This window comes from Mastomys coucha, unplaced genomic scaffold (assembly GCF_008632895.1).
Source record: "Mastomys coucha isolate ucsf_1 unplaced genomic scaffold, UCSF_Mcou_1 pScaffold5, whole genome shotgun sequence".
Classification (NCBI taxonomy): Eukaryota; Metazoa; Chordata; class Mammalia; order Rodentia; family Muridae; genus Mastomys; species Mastomys coucha.
In genome coordinates, this window is record NW_022196911.1 from 98,046,347 (window position 1) to 98,061,888 (window position 15,542).

At 49.9% G+C, this 15,542-nt stretch overlaps 1 protein-coding gene across 1 annotated transcript; it reads right to left on the minus strand.

Annotated features, from left to right (window-relative positions):
• Nucleotides 1-3,697: 3,697 nt before the first annotated feature.
• Sost (sclerostin) lies at nt 3,698-8,332 on the minus strand. Its single transcript, XM_031352567.1, has 2 exons — nt 8,072-8,332; nt 3,698-5,513 (listed from the first exon to the last, which is right to left on the minus strand). Exons 1-2 carry the CDS (start codon nt 8,289-8,291, stop codon nt 5,092-5,094), a joined length of 642 nt encoding a protein of 213 aa, XP_031208427.1. The 5' UTR covers nt 8,292-8,332; the 3' UTR covers nt 3,698-5,091.
• Nucleotides 8,333-15,542: the final 7,210 nt, after the last annotated feature.

The window sequence follows — 15,542 nt, forward strand, 5'->3', positions numbered from 1 at the left end:
AAATGCAGCAAATTAGCCATCTTCCATACATCTGGTTCTGGGTGTGTCTAGATGAGCAAGAGAGACCTGCTCTCCTGAGTCTTGTAGTCTAGAATGGCAAAGGGACAAAAATATGATTAATAAACTACGGGGACAAACACTCTGAGATAGGGGTGGTTTTTTTTTTTTTTTTTTTTTTTTTTTTGCTCTTGTTTTTTTGGTTTTGTTTTTTTGTTTTTGTTTTTGTTTGTTTGTTTTTGTTTTCAAGACAATGTTTCTCTGTGTAGCCCAGGCTGTCCTGGAACTCACTCTGTAGACCAGATTGGCTGTGAACTCACAGAGATCCGCCTACCTCTGCCTCCCAAGTGCTGGGATTAAAGGCATGTGCTACCCCCACCCAACAAAGAGGGGTGTTCCTTATGAAAGATAAATTGAAGGGCTTTGGACTAGCCTGACTGCTCAGGGAAAGTGATCTTGTCTAAGGCTGAAGAATGGAAATATTTACAGGAAGGCAGGGAGTTTCCCCAACTCCAGAAAGAGAAACAAATACTTGGAAGTGGATACCTGTACCTTAGCCACAGGTGAGCAGGGAACACATATCTACTGCTCCAAACTGGGACTTATTAAGGAGTAAGACTAGAGCTGTTAATAATGACACTAGGCCATCTGGTATCACTGGGGATCACCCTACCCTATTCTCACCTTACCAGGAACATCATAGTCCTGTTGACTAAAAGAAACTCTCCTCTGTCTCCTGTCTCTTAAGCCATAGAAGGAGCCTCAGCAGTGGGATGGAGAGATGGCTGGGCAGTGGTGATGCACGCCTTTAATCCCAGCTCTTGGGAGGCAGAGGCAGGAGGATTTCTGAGTTCGAGGCCAGCATGGTCTACAGAGTGAGTTCCAGGACAGCCAGGGCTATACAGAGAAACCCTGCCTGGAAAAACAAACAAACAAACCAACAAACAAAACAGAAAAAAAGAGCACTGACTGGCTGCTCTTCCAGAGGACCCAGGTTCTATTCCTAGCACCCATATGGTGGCTCACAACTGTCTGTAACTCCAGTTCCAGGGTGTCTAATGCCATCTTCTGATCTCCTCAGGCACCAGGCATGTAAATGCTGCACAGGCATATATATTCAAGCAAAAGCACTCACACACCTAAGTTAAATTACAAAACAAGAACACCTTCAATACCTCTGGGACTTTCTGGAGACCTGAGACCTCATGTGCCCTCAGATGGAGAGACCAGGGTACACTCCAAGAATGGCCCAGGCCCAGGCGCTATCATCCTCAGTGGTTAGGAGACGGGGTTGGGGAACATAGGCTCATGTCAGGGAACTTGTGGAAGAGGGTTGATATAGGCTCCAGCACCAGATTTCAGTATCTGTGGCTCTGGGTCAGAGGCCTCTGTAGACCCTCCGTCTTCCCTGCAGCAAGTCCAAGTCATTTCAAGGAAAGTGGGGAACTTGGGGACCCTGCGGCTGTTTGGGGTTTCTGCAACTTTGTCTCCTTTATGAGGAGGAATAGTTTGTTCTTAGAACATAAGTAGGACCTCTTCAAGTGAGGAGTGGTGTGTGTGTGTGTGTGTGTGTGTGTGTGTGTGTTTGTGTATGTGTGTTTGTGTATGTATGTGTGTGTTTGTGTGTGTGTTTGTGTTTCCTTCCGTCTCTCTGTCTGTTTGACTCTCAGACTATTAAATACAAGCCCTGAGTCTGGCTGCACCTTAAGCACATGTGCTCCATAGAGTGCCACCCCTCCCAGCTCAGCCTGTTTATTCTTTCTGATGGGTGCCAGCCTTACAGACCCCATGGAGGTAGAATATAACTTTCCATAAATAAACAACCTGACCTACAATTTAGATCTTGGGTTTTTTTTTTTTTCTTCTTTTTTTTCCCTCTTCGTGGTAATGGGATCACAGCCCAAGCTAGTCTCTCCTCATCTGCCCATCCCAGAAAGCAAGTCCTAGGTGTGCTCGGGTTTGGGCATCACTTGGACTCTCTGATACCCCACATCCCTGGCACGTGGTGGGAATACAAGGGCATGCTAAAGGATGATGGATGAGCTTCCTGCATCAGCTACACTCAGTGTCTCTGTGTGAGTAGAGTCTTTGCTTAGAGGGTCTAGGACCCCTTCTTCTTCAGGCAACTTCTAGCAGCACTCTCTTCTGTGTTCCTTCTGGAATCACTGTCCCCTGGGGTCATCATAACATTATGATGTCCCTGCCTGGTTCTGAAGCACAATTAGCACACAGCAATACAACCAGTGTCTTCACCTATGCCCACTGGGCTCTGAGAGGCTGAGTAGGTGCAAGTACCAGGAACCGAGTTTGGAATGGTTTTGGGGGGGAACATTTCCTGGGCACCCTGTCTCCTCAATTGCAAGCCCGTCTCCAGAGTCTGCATCCATGTTCTCTACACCACACTGCCTCGTGGGGCTGGCCAAGGTCTCCATGACCTCCTTGCTCTAACACATTCTTCAGGGTGCCTGGATTCCCTGAAGAGTCCTTCCTGGAATCTGGAACCATAGGGAAACTGGCAGGACTCAGTGATATTTGTCAAAGACATGATGTCGATAATTCATTTAGGGTGATTCATTGGGAGTTAAAACAGAAAGCCAGTGAGGGCTGGGGATGGAGTGGTAGAGATCTTGCCTGGCAGGTACAAAGGCCCAGGTTCAATCCCCAGTGTGCACACACATAAATCAAGGATGGAAGCTTACATTAGGGATAAAGTTCCCCTCACACAAAGATGAACTTGATTTAAAGTGTTGCAGTTTTAAATAAAACAAAAACAAAACAAAAACAAAAACAAAACCTGGAAGAAGGAAGGAGAAGTTGAGACAGAGCCTCCTATAGCCCAAGTTGGCCTTGAACTCCCAATCATCTTGCTTTCACCACCCAAGTGTTGGGTTAATGGTATGCACTCCCCCACCAGACCCAAAAAGCGGGAGCCCTGATGTTGAAGGAAGAGCCAGGCATTGCCTCTGCTTTGGAAGGCTTTTACACTTTTATAGGAAAGGTGTAAAATTCATATTTTGAAAAAGCTTGGCCCAGTGATGAACTGATCCTCAATTGTACTTGGCTTTGCATTTATCCCAGTATTAAGCAGGGGTGGCCAGACTAGACAATATCCCATGAATAAATGAATGAATGAACAAGAGAAGACCTAGAATTAGCAACCGAATAGTGGGGTGGGACATCACACGAGAGAGAACACATCAGACATTGGGACAGTCCTGGAAGGTTCAGGGGCAAGCGAAAGTTCCATGAACCATAAGAAAGGGATGGATTTTGAGTCAGCTAACTGAAGGGACAGGGATATCTGCAGGGCCACTGGGAGTCAGTAGGAGGGCTTGACAGAGTGGGAGATGAGAAGAACACCTTAACGGGAGAAGGGTCTGGGGCAAGGAGGAGCAATGGGATGACCTGGAGCAGGGGAGTGGCTCTGTGAAACCGGCACTTTTGGAAGACAGTGTGGAGAGTGGTCTGCAAAAGGGAGGCTGGGGTGAGGGTGTGACGATGACTCAACAGAGGAATGAGAGCCAGGTTTGCAAGGGAAAGGTTGAATGTGACTTTTCAAAGGAAACAAACACATAATTGCCACAAGGGTTACCAGAGAGCAGTCGGAGGTGTCCTCAAGGTTTGGGTCCTGTGACCAAGGGGAGTAAGATGACAGCGGGGACATTGTGTGTGGTTGACAAAACAAGACCACATCCTCCTTCTCAAGATTCATTGTCTTTATTAACAATGCCTCTGGTCGCCAAAAAACCACACTTGTGCTTCACAAAGCCGTATTAACACTGCCTTTCTCTACAAGAAAAATGTTGGCATAAATAACTTAAATGAGAAAATAAATATGTCACTGAACTCTTTTTAAAAAAAAAAACACCGTGGCTTTCAGTCTTGTGGATGAGTCTCACATGGAAAGTTCTCCAAACCCACCAGCCCAGCCCCAAGGGCTTCCCACCCCCTCCATGTGCTTCTGTTACAAACATTCTCCTCCCTCCCCTTTTAACAATTAAAATCTACACAGAAAGTAAGAGGTGTCTGGAAATGATTTACAAAAAGATTGTGGGTGGCGTTGTGGCGCCTGACAGCCTCTCAGCATATGTACAACACTTGCGCACACCCTCCTCCCCCGCATTATTCTTTTTATTGTAAGATGTGCCTTCTCAGAGGCCAGTGTGAAGAAGCTCTGTTTCTAGACAGAAGTGTGTCCGTGGGTGGCAGGCGGGAGGAGGTGTCCTGGCAAGGGACAGGGATGGGAGGTGACTGGCAAGCCCAGTTTCCTCCAACGACCTTAAGCTGTTCTGTTAAAATATGGCAAGGCAGCTGGGGGCGGGACACTGATCTTGGGGGGTGGGGTGGGCAGGAGTGTGATTTCTGTCCCTTCCATCATCTCTCGGACCCTGGCCTTCCCTATCGCAGATAAGGATTTGAGAATGGAGGAAGCCGAACATCTGGGGAAGGGCAGGCTGGGAACCCACAGCTTCTTCTAAGCGGTGCCCACCACAATCTCTCCTCTACCCCCACCCCTCTCCTCCTCTCTCTCACCTGCCTACATGGGAGCACCCCAATCATTGGAATGTCAGCAGAAGTCTGATCTCATCCGGTCCCTATTTTACAAAGGAGACGGTACCAAAAGGGAACCACAGAACCCACCCTCACACTCAGTGGCCAGGTCAGGGTCAGAAACCCTATCTAGTGCTGTGTTCGTGTTCTTGCCCGCGCAGGCTTTACACTGGGTGGAGGGAGTAGATCTTACTGTACTTCCATAACCAGTCCCAGGTCCTTCGTGCCACACTCCCTTCCCTTTAAGGTGGAAGCATTGCCTTGTCCCTGTAGGGGTCCAGGGAGGGTAGAAAGACTCATCCCCTCCCACCCCGGGCTAGGCAGAGTGGCTCAGTCTGGGACTCAAGCCCCCTCTCCTGGCCTGAGGGAACCCCACCCCCCAACCCCGCCCCCCAGCCCCCACCCCCGCAGTAGGCAGGAGGGCGAGCGGTCTGTACGGGCTGGGGACTCCGCACGGTCTGGAAAGTTTGGCACTCCTGGCCTGGGCTGCAGGCTTTACACTGAAGTCGGATAGCGCGGGGGCTGCGTCTGCGTGGACGCCCTCTAGTAGGCGTTCTCCAGCTCAGCTTGGTTGGCTTTGGCTCCCCGGGCGCGGGGCCGCGGCTTGCGACCCTTCTGCGGCCGCGCGGTCTCGGGCCCGAAGTCCTTGAGCTCCGACTGGTTGTGGAAGCGGGTGAGGCGCTTGCACTTGCACGAGGCCACCAGACGCACCTTGCGCGCGCGCGGCGCCGCGCCCCCGGGGCACAGCAGCTGTACCCGCTGCGCCCGGTAGCGATCCGGGATGCAGCGGAAATCGGGTCCATTCGGGCGCCACCACTTCACGCGTCCGATGGCGTTGGGCTGCAGCCGCGCGGGGCCGCACTGGCCCGAGCACACCAACTCGGTGACCGGCTTGGCGCTGCGGCACGGGCCGTCCGTCACGAAGCGGGTGTAGTGCAGCTCGCGGCAGCTGTACTCCGACACGTCTGCGGGGAGAGGGATGCGTGACGGGCTGCAGCCTAGGCCAGGCTGGCCTGCTCCTTTCACCCCTCCCTCTTTTTCCAAACCTGCCCTGAGCTTTCGAATCTGCGTGGATTATAGGAAGGAGGCACCGGGTACTTTGGGGGCTTGAGGAGAGCAGGGAGATCGCGCCCTGGCTGCTCTCTCTGATGTTTCCTTGGAACCCGGGGATAAAACAAAACACTGGCGCTCTGTCATTTACTTTCTATGTGATCTGTGGGCAGGGTACTTAAAAGTTGCTCTTCCCCACATCCGTAAAATAGGTTGCTCCAGGATTCAACGACTTCATCCACTATGACACGGGGCACTATGTGACACAGAATCAAAACTAGCAGCTTTTGAGACTGGGGTCTTTATGTAGCCCTGGCTGATGTCAAACTGGCTGTGTAGTTGAGGATGGTCTTGAATTTCTTAGCGCCTATCTCCACCTCCCTGGTACTAGAAATCCCATCCAAGGCTTCGTGCCTTCTAACCAAGCATTCTTCCAGTTCAGGTCCCCAGCCCCAGCCCTGCCTGGTACCCTCCAGCCACACCTAGCCCTGGTCCCTCCTAAACTCTTTTTACCAGACACTGGGGCAGGGGCGGGGTCCCAGGAGATGGAGAAAGGAGTGGAGGTTAATTGAAGGCAATAAATCAGGACAGCTGCTGTGGAGGAGCGGGTAGAAGGGCAGGTGTTAGGGATAAGAATTCATTAGACTTGAAAGCGACCAAAGGCAGCATGTCCAACCCCCTCATTATCACAGGTCCAGGCTGAGAAAAGAACTTGCCCCAGAGGCAGGGCTGGGCTGCTTGCCACCCCTACCTAGGATACCAGCACTTTCTGGCACCCACAAGGGTGAAAGTGATTTGTTATAGGACCCCAGGTTGGGGATGGGTGGGGGCGGGGCGGAGGCCCGTAGGGGGCCTATCTCTTCACTAGCTACTTACTTAGCAGCAGGTCCAAGTTCTGATCCCAAACCTACAGCTTCTGCTGCCATAAGCATTTGTTTAGCACCTGCTCTCTTGTTATATGTACCTTGAGATGGTAACTCATTGCTGACTGGATCTGACTGGCTGGCTGTTCTCAAGGAATGGAGATTGAGTTGGATGCCCAGCCATACCTTCTAGGTCTGGTGCCTGGCCTTCACTCCTATACATGCTCAGGCTATGTCTCCTAACCCTAACCCCAACCCCAACCCCAACCCCAACCCTAACCCCAACCCCAACCCTAACCCTAGCCCTAACCCTATGAGCTTAGATTAACAAATCCGTATGTGGGTCCTGTCCACCTCCAAAGATTTCATGGTGTCAGGACCAAAAAGACATAAATTAAAAAAAAAAAAAAAGTCCCAGGACCAAAACCAGAGGGGCAGAGGCCAGGACCCACCTTCACTCCAGAGAGGAGGTACAGCAGGGGAGGTATAGGCCTTGCCACCCTCCTGTGGCTGGCTTAATTTACTCACGCCTGCAGAGGTGGTATGTGGGGGTGGCCTGTTTGCCCAGGGAAGGACTAGTTTTGGGGCTTTCCAAGAATAGTGCTCTTAGGTCAAGCACTTCCTCTGCCAAAAAAAAAAAAAAAAAAGTGACTGCATTGCATGCTCCCTGGGGGTGGCCCTTTCCCCTCGTACCTTATTGGGAGGGACAGTGTGGTAGCAACCTGGAAAATGAGCTCTCCTCCCACACAAATGGTGACCAGCAAGGTCATCTTTCTGGAGTGTCCCTCCAGCTGCAGCCACCGCACCCCATTCATTGCTGCCAGCTCCGTGCTTGACTCCCCCCAGGCGCCCCTCTGTGCAGGCTCTGCCTCCACAGGCTCTGCTATCCTCAGGAATGAGGCAAAGCAGGGGTCAGGGTGCAAGCTCAGGGCAGATAATGTCACGTGTGCCCATTCACTAGCCGCCCCTCATGTCACATGCTACACACCGTACCTACAAATCCTGTTCCTTTAATGCTAGCCCACCGGGCACATTGGGCAGACCGTGGGCAAGGAGAATAAAAGGGATTCTTCCTGGCTTCAGGTTCCCACCCAAAACCAATCTAGGATTGTCTCCTTGCATTTAGATCAACCCAGCTTCCAGGCTCAGCATTTCCTACTCCCAGGTGGCTTTATCGGTTTCTCCATCTTCAAGCTAGGGCCTTCTTTACCTCATGGGGTGGTCACATAGGATCTAGTACAGCCATCTGGCATCCAGCAGGTGCTACCAGCCTCACCATCACCTTCCCACTGGTCAGCAGCTAGATCTGACCTGTGTCCTCATCCTCAGGAGATTTTCCGAACCATCATACAAGAACACAGCACACACCTGTGTTAATGCCAGCTTCGGCTGACCTCAGCCTCCACCTTGCCCTACCTGCTCATTGCCAGCCCCCCCCCCCAACCCTGTCCTCCAGGTTCTAACACTGTGCTAGCATTCTTCCAGGCAAATCCATCCCTTCCCCTGATGTGGCAGAGGCTAACCACCCACACATACCTCCAAAGAAGATGCTAAAGCCACCCCAGTCACCTCCTAGGTCCCCTATGATAACGTGCTTTTCCATCCCATACCTTTGGTGTCATAGGGATGGTGGGGAGGTCTGCCCCCATTCTCCGCCCGGTTCATGGTCTGGTTGTTCTCCAGTTCCTGAGGGGGTCCGGGGTACTCTCCAAGCCCGGGGATGATTTCCGTGGCATCGTTCTTGAAGCCTTGCCACCCCTGGCCCTCTACAGCACAGAAGGCAGCGTGTACGAGCAGACAGATGAGGCATGGGGCTCGAGAGAGCTGCATGGTGCCAGGTGGAGGAGAGCACTCGGTCTGTAGCACGGGCTCCAGTCCCCAGCCTAGATACGGTCGCCTTTTTAAAGCCCCCTCTGCCTTGTGCCAGCCAATAAGGACGGGCTGGAACAGGGCTGGTCCCATGTTTCCTTGCCCTCCTCCCCACGGGGGAAAGGGGTGTGCTCAGCACCAGCCCTCCCCAAGACTTCTCAAACTCAGCAAACTTCCAAATTGCTGCTGGCACTCCCAGGTGACCCGAGGAGTGGGGGTGGGGGGCGGAGGTTGGTGAGGCCGGGACAGAGCCAGCTCTCCCAGCACCTCCCACGGGCAGAAGGCTGTGGTTTTCAGATATCAAAATGAGCTTGGCTTTTTAATTGTCTGGCTCCCTGGGCCCCTCAGGCATTCTCAAAACAAACTGTGGGCCAGCTTAACAAAGGAAACAAGTGGGGCTTCTACAGAAGGCAGAGTCTAGCTGACCAAATTCCTCTAGCCAAGGTCATTTGTTACCCCAGTTAATGGTCTCAATTGAAGGCGTTTGCTCCCCAGACTCCCCACCCAGAGGCAGAAGATGCCCTTGTTTTTTGTTGGGGGGGTGTTCTGGGGAATCTAACCTAGGGTCTCATGCTTGCTATGCAAGCATCCTACCATTGAACTATGACCCAGCCCTGGGAAGGATGCTTTTACAGGAATCCCATTGACCCCAACTCCATATTGCTCAGCACCAATGATTCTAACCAAGGAAGCTTCTCTTGGATTTCTCTTCAAAGCCAGTAGGAGAGGTAGAGGGCACAGCCACCAGGCAAGAGGGACCTGGGATTCATCACATGTGATTTTTTTGCCAGGGAACTCATGGTGACTTATAGGCTGGTGTGCCAACGGCAGTTTCTTCCCTGGCCAGGCCTGAGGCCAACATGGAATTTCATTTCTTAGCAAAAGTCATTTCCCTCATAATTTCTTAGCTTATTACATGCCCCCCACCCCATGCGTGTGGTACATGTGTCTGTGTGGGTGCATGGGAGACCTGAAGTGTGTTTTCCTCAGTCCCTCTCCCAAGTTCCCTGAGACAGGATCTCTGACTGAGACACTTAGGGTTAGGCTGGCTAGCTGGCCAGTGAGTTCCCAGGATCCACCTGCCTTTCCCCCCAACCCTTGGGTTATAAGGCTACTTTTCCACATGGGTGCTGGGGATTCGAACTCAGGTCTTCATGCTTATACAGCATGCACTCTTACCATGTCATCTCCTCAGCCTCTCATTATATTATCATAAACAGCTTTGGGTCCTAGATGAAAGATCCAAGGCAGGTACACACACACACACACACACACACACACGCACACACACACACACGCACACGCACACGCACACGCACACGCACACACACACACACACACACACACACACACACAGGTGAGTTTCAGAAAGCCATCTCAGGTCCATCTAAACACAAAGAAATCCAATGCTCAGCCTGTAATAGCAGGACAGCTGTGCCACAGGGAGGAGGAGGGAGGGTTCACACCTGAGGTGCAAGAAAAGGAGGGGCTGGCGGAAGCTGCACTGAGGCAGTGTTGGAGGACGCCCCAGCCCTGGAGGAAGGCTATGAAGAAGGCTGTGGTCCACCTCTCCTTGGTATGCTAACTGGGCAATGAATCAGTGTCATCCACCTGCAGAGCTTCTGCAAGGCTCTGCCACCTGCCTCAACTTGTAAGTGGCCTGTCCATCTGTGGCAATGCGATCTGCCTGCATCCTCCTTTTCATCTTCTGTCACCCGCACATCAGGGCAGCTGCTCTGACAGCTTTACAAGGCAGACAGAAGCCCCCTCAGGAAGGGGGCTCCGATACCTGCTTCCTAAGTCAGTTTCCTTCGGGGCAGACAAAACCAGCTGTGGCCATTGTTGGGGGTGATCTATCTCTCCTACCAGAGCTGTGGTGTTGTTAGAAGCTGGCCCTTTTGTCTGTGACCTCCAGTCTCCTTTTCCCCTGCTCTGGAATGTGGACTGTTAACCCTGTCTGGGCCAGAAAGCTGTCCTGTTGCTCCAGACTTGGGAGAGGGCAGCTCCCGGCCCTGGGTTCTGTGAGCACGCAGAATGGTTCTCACAGCACCATCTGCTGATGGGAGATGATGCTCGCTATCTTAAGCAGAGATGGGACCCGTCCTTGAACCACTTCTGCCACCTGCTGGACATAGTGGGAAAAATCAAGCAACCAGAAAGTGGTCAGGCTCCAGATTTTGTTTACTCGTTATCTGTAATTGAAGTAGTGTCAACAGGAAAAGAGAGTATACAGAGAAACTGAGCTTAACGGCCTGTCTGTCTGGATCCTCCTTGGCCAATGGGTAGCTCTGCCCTTTCACAGGATGGCTCTGAGAGCCTGCTGTGGTGCCTGCCTTCTGTTTTGGGGTTTTTGTTTGTTTGGTTGGTTGGTTTGATTGTTGTTATTTTTTCTTTTTCTTCTTTTGAGGTTAAGTCAGTGATCAATGCATTTACTCAACACAAAAACCTTATCATTTCTCAAGGTTAAGCTGGAGTCAAGCCCCAGGGTCTCAGTGGACCCCTGTTGACTGCAGTTTAGAGCATTTCTGGCCCCCTGTTTTCAGCAAGGCTTCTGTAAACATTCTTGTGTGACTTAATGGATTTGTTTTTTGGTTTGGGGATGGTTTTGCTGTACAACCCCAGCTACCTTCAAACTCGCCATCCTCCTGCTTCAGCTTTCCAAGTGCTGTAGTCACAGGTCCACACCACCACACCTGGATAGGTTTTTTTTTAATCACTTTTTTTATATTTTGATATAACTGTAATTGACAACTACTGGAAATAATTCAGAGGGGTGCTATGTACCTCCTACCCATTTCCCCTCCACGGTAACAGCTCACCAAAGGTGTCTGTCAGCACCACAGCCAGGACATGCAGTGCACCAACACACTCACATCTACCCATACTCACGCTACCATGGCACATGCTCATACATCTGCTTCTACACAATTTTACCAGGAGATTCGCCTACCCACCACCACAGTTAAGATAAAGAACACTTCTCTGGCCCCAAGCATCTGCCTTGATGTCTTTTTCATTATTGCTTTATTAAAGTTTTTGAAACAGGGTCTCATGAACTACAGGCTGAGGCTAGCCTTGATCACCTTCCAGGTGTGGAGATTATCGGTATGTGCCACTATAGTCCATTCTGCTGCTCTCTGATGAAGATGTCCACATGGCTCAGCCCACTTCTCAGCTGACAGCAACCACTAATCTAACCTTGATTTACATCATTTTTCAATTTTAAAAAATGTTACACAGATGCAACCAATGCAGCCAATACCTGGGGCCATTTCTTTTCACCCAGCATAATTCCCTGGAGTTGTCCAGTACATGGGCACAATGACTGGTATGTGTCCTTCATTAGTGTCCTGCAAAGAATTTTTACTTCCCAAGTTCCCTGTGCTCCCCACTACCCATCCCAACTCCTAGCACACACTGAGTTTTTTTCTGTTTCTATAAGTCTTATCTTAGCCAGAACATCATGAAATGGATTTACACAGTATCCCATCTTTCCAGAATGGTACCTCCAAGGGCTAAGTTTTAGGTCTTTCTTTAAAGGTTTCTATTCCTGCACAAACATCATGACCAAGAAGCAAGTTGAGGAGGAAAGGGTTTATTCAGCTTACACTTCCATATTGCTGTTCATCACCAAAGGAAGTCAGGACTCGAACTCAAGCAGATCAGGAAGCAGGAACTGATGCAGAGGCCATGGAGGGATGTTCCTTACTGGCTTGCTTCCCCTGGCTTATTCAGCCTGCTCTCTTATAGAACCCAAGACTACCAGCCTAGAGATGGTACCACCCCACAAGGGGCCCTTCCCCCTTGATCACTAAATGAGAAAATGCCTTACAGCTGGATCTCATGGAGGCATTTCCTCAACTGAAGCTCCTTTCTCTGTGATAACTCCAGCTTGTGTCAAGTTGACACAAAACCAGCCAGTACAATTGACCCTTGTCAACTTGACACACAAACACATCACGATTAAGCCTCAACCCTTACTTTCTTATTCATCCCCAAGATCTAAATAACTTTAAAAGTCCCACAGTCTTTGCAAATTCTTAAAATTTCAATCCTCTAAAATATCCAATCTCTTTTAAAATTCAAAGTCTTTTTACAATTAAAAGTCTCTTAATTGTGGGCTCCACTAAAATACTTTGTTCCTTCAAGAGGGAAAAATATCAGGGCACAGTCCCAAACTCCAACTGCCCAATGTCTGAGATCCACTCAGGATTTTCTGGATTCCTCCAAGGGCTTGGGTCACTTCTCCAGCTTTGCCCTTTGTAGCACACACCTTGTCTTCTAGGCTCCAGATGCCTGTACTCCACTGCTGCTGCTGTTCTTGGTGGTCATCTCATGGCACTGGCATCTCCAAAATACTGCTGTCTTCTGCTGTAACCAGGCCTCACCAATAGCCTCCCATAGGCTCTCTTCATGGTGCCAAGAATGTTCAACTCCTTTGCATGACTCCTTCAGTCTTGGGCCATCAGTTGCAACTGAGGCTGCACCTTCACCAATGGCCTTCCACAGCTTCTCACTGTGCTGAGCCTCAGCTGCTCTTCATGACTCCTTCATGCCTTCAAAACCAGTACCACCTGGGTGACTCTTATACATTACCAAGTCCTGCTACAGCACAAGGTACAACTTTGGCTATCTCTGGAACACAGCCTCTGTGCTCTCAGAAAACACTTCCTAGAAGATGTCACCTCAGTGATGCTGGTCTCTTCTTACCTCTAGTTTCTTAGCTCCAGCTAACCAGCATCAATAGTCCCAGTAATGCAAAGGTTTCACTTCAGTAGTTCTGGTATCTTGTTATCACGGCTGATTCTTCAGCCCCAGCTAACCAAAACCACAGAATCTTCACAATCAAAATAGCAACAGCCCCGATAAGAGTCTTTAATCTTCTCTCTGAAATTCCCCAAGCCAGGCCTCCATCTTCTGCACTCAACATTATCTTCCAAGCTCCTACACAAGAACTCTTAACACCAAATGGATCTTCTAGGGCAAAGTTCCAAAGTCCTTCCTCAGTCCTCCCCAAAACAGTCAGGTTGTCACAGGAATACCCCACCCCTGCTACCAATTTGTCTTAGTCAGCGTTTCTATTCCTGCACAAACATCATGACCAAGAAGTAAGTTGGGGAGGAAAGGGTTTATTCAGCGTATACTTCCACACTGCTGTTCACCACCAAAAGAAATCAGGACTGGAACTCAAGCAGGTCAGGAAGCAGGAGCTGATGCAGAGACCATGAAGGGATGTTCCTTACTGGCTTGCTTCCCCTGGCTTGCTCAGCCTGCTCTCTTATAGAACCCAAGACTACCAGCCTAGGGATTGTACCACCCACAATGGGCCCTCCCTCCTTGATCACTAAATGAGAAAATGCCTTACAGCTGGATCTCATGGAAGCATTTCCTCAACTGAAGCTCCTTTCTCTGTGATAACTCCAGCTTGTGAAAAGTTGACACAAAACCAGCCAGTACAAAAGGCTTCATTTTGTTTTTAATTATGTGTGTATCTGTATGTGAGTAAGTGCTAAGTGCAGATGCCCGTGGAGGCCAGAAGTTCCAGGTCCTCTGGACCTAGAGTCACCCAGTACAGGTGTGGGAACTAAACTCAGGTTCTACAAAGAGCAGTATGTACTCTTACCTAGAACTATCTTTCCGGCCCCCTAGGTGATTATTTTTAAATGTTAGAAAAAGGCTGTACTGGTGTGGTGGCATATGCATTGAATCCTAGCACTTGCAGGCAGAGACAGAGGCAGGGGCAGGAGAAGGGGCAGGCAGTCAGAAGTTCAAGGCCAACCTTGGCTACAGTTGGAGTTTGAGGCCAGCCTGGGCTACCTGAGATCCTATCTCAAAACTAACAACAGCACCACCACAGCCGTTAGAAAAAGCACACATAAAAATCCCAAACATACAAAGGGAAACACACACCAGACTCCTTTGTAAGGTAAGACATTTATTTTGGTTACGGTTTTATAGTGCATTAACACTGGTGGTACACTAGATGCTAGACTTTCCTTTCCTCCCATGCTAGGCAGGGGACAGTGCTCCGCCTCACTCCGCTATCCCCTTCCCCCCGAACCTCTTCTGTCCACTGAATCGCTTTTTACAAGTTACCCTAACAGCTGGCAGAGGAAAGAGGAACACAAGCTAAATACTCAACCATTCTCTCTATGCTACCATCAGGATAAAGCCTGTAAAAGAATTATGAAAAAGAAATTTTCCTGTGGAAAAAAAATCTCATCTTCATATTTAAGATCAGTGCTTATTTTGATTAAAACATTTAGCATCTTAAATACTATGAGCAACTTAATGCGAACCTGTGGTTGGAAAGGCACCGACCTCAACAGTGCCCCCTGCTGGCCATGGCATTATCCACACCCACTTCCCTGGGGGTGCTAAAGGCCAAGTGAGAATTCTTAAAATAACTTAAGAGTGCTGGAGCCCAGAAGAGCCTTAGTGTGGGCCAAGAGTTGCCTCATTTGGTAAGTGTTAGTCTGTGCTCTCAAGATGATAGAACAGCAAAGAAACAGACCTACCCCTGGAAAAGGCAGTCAGACTTTATAAGATTGAGAAGAAAAACCATTTTTATATTGTAATTTTTACCTGGATTTTTATGGGTCGCAGAAAGTGACTGGGTCTGAGGAAGAGGGAGGGACACTTTCCAGGGATAGAACACTATCCAGGATTCCCCACCCCATCCCCCTACTCACAGTCAGGCATGCAACTGTGCCTGTGTTATGGTATGCATACCACAACATGGGTATTTTACCTGAAGAATAGTAGCTAATCTTATAAACATGAGGTAAAGCCAACCAAGAAACACTGAACTTTCAGCAAATAGCCCCAAAGGAAAGCCAGGAATCTACCAAAGGCCCTTTCTTCACGTTCCCACAAAGAGGTCTGCGGGAGGTGCTAGCGACTATCCTGTGGCTGTCCTATGGGGTAGTCACCCAGATGAGGCAGGGAGAGGGGAGCCCAGCCTCAGAGTGGAGTGTCACCATGTGTTACCAGGACAAAGAGAGGCTGTGTCCTAACCGACTGGGGAGCCACAATTGTCACTTCCTTCTCTGGAGATGGCTCAAAGTCATACCCAGGGCACTTGGACATTGTTGGGGCTGGTTTCAGGTCCCAGCCAAGAACAGCCAGCTTCCTCAAGCAGCAGGCCTGAAACTGTTTCCACTTAGCTTTAAAGAGCGGGCAACAGCTGGGCAGTGGTGGCGCACGCCTTTA

Bases quoted from the DNA above. Each gene is read 5' to 3' on its own strand.
- Sost (XM_031352567.1), bottom strand. From the start codon at position 8,291: ATGCAGCTCTCTCGAGCCCCATGCCTCATCTGTCTGCTCGTACACGCT. The intron at 5,514-8,071 runs GTATGGGATGGA...CTCTCCCCGCAG, and splicing joins CCATCCCTATGACACCAAAG to ACGTGTCGGAGTACAGCTGC.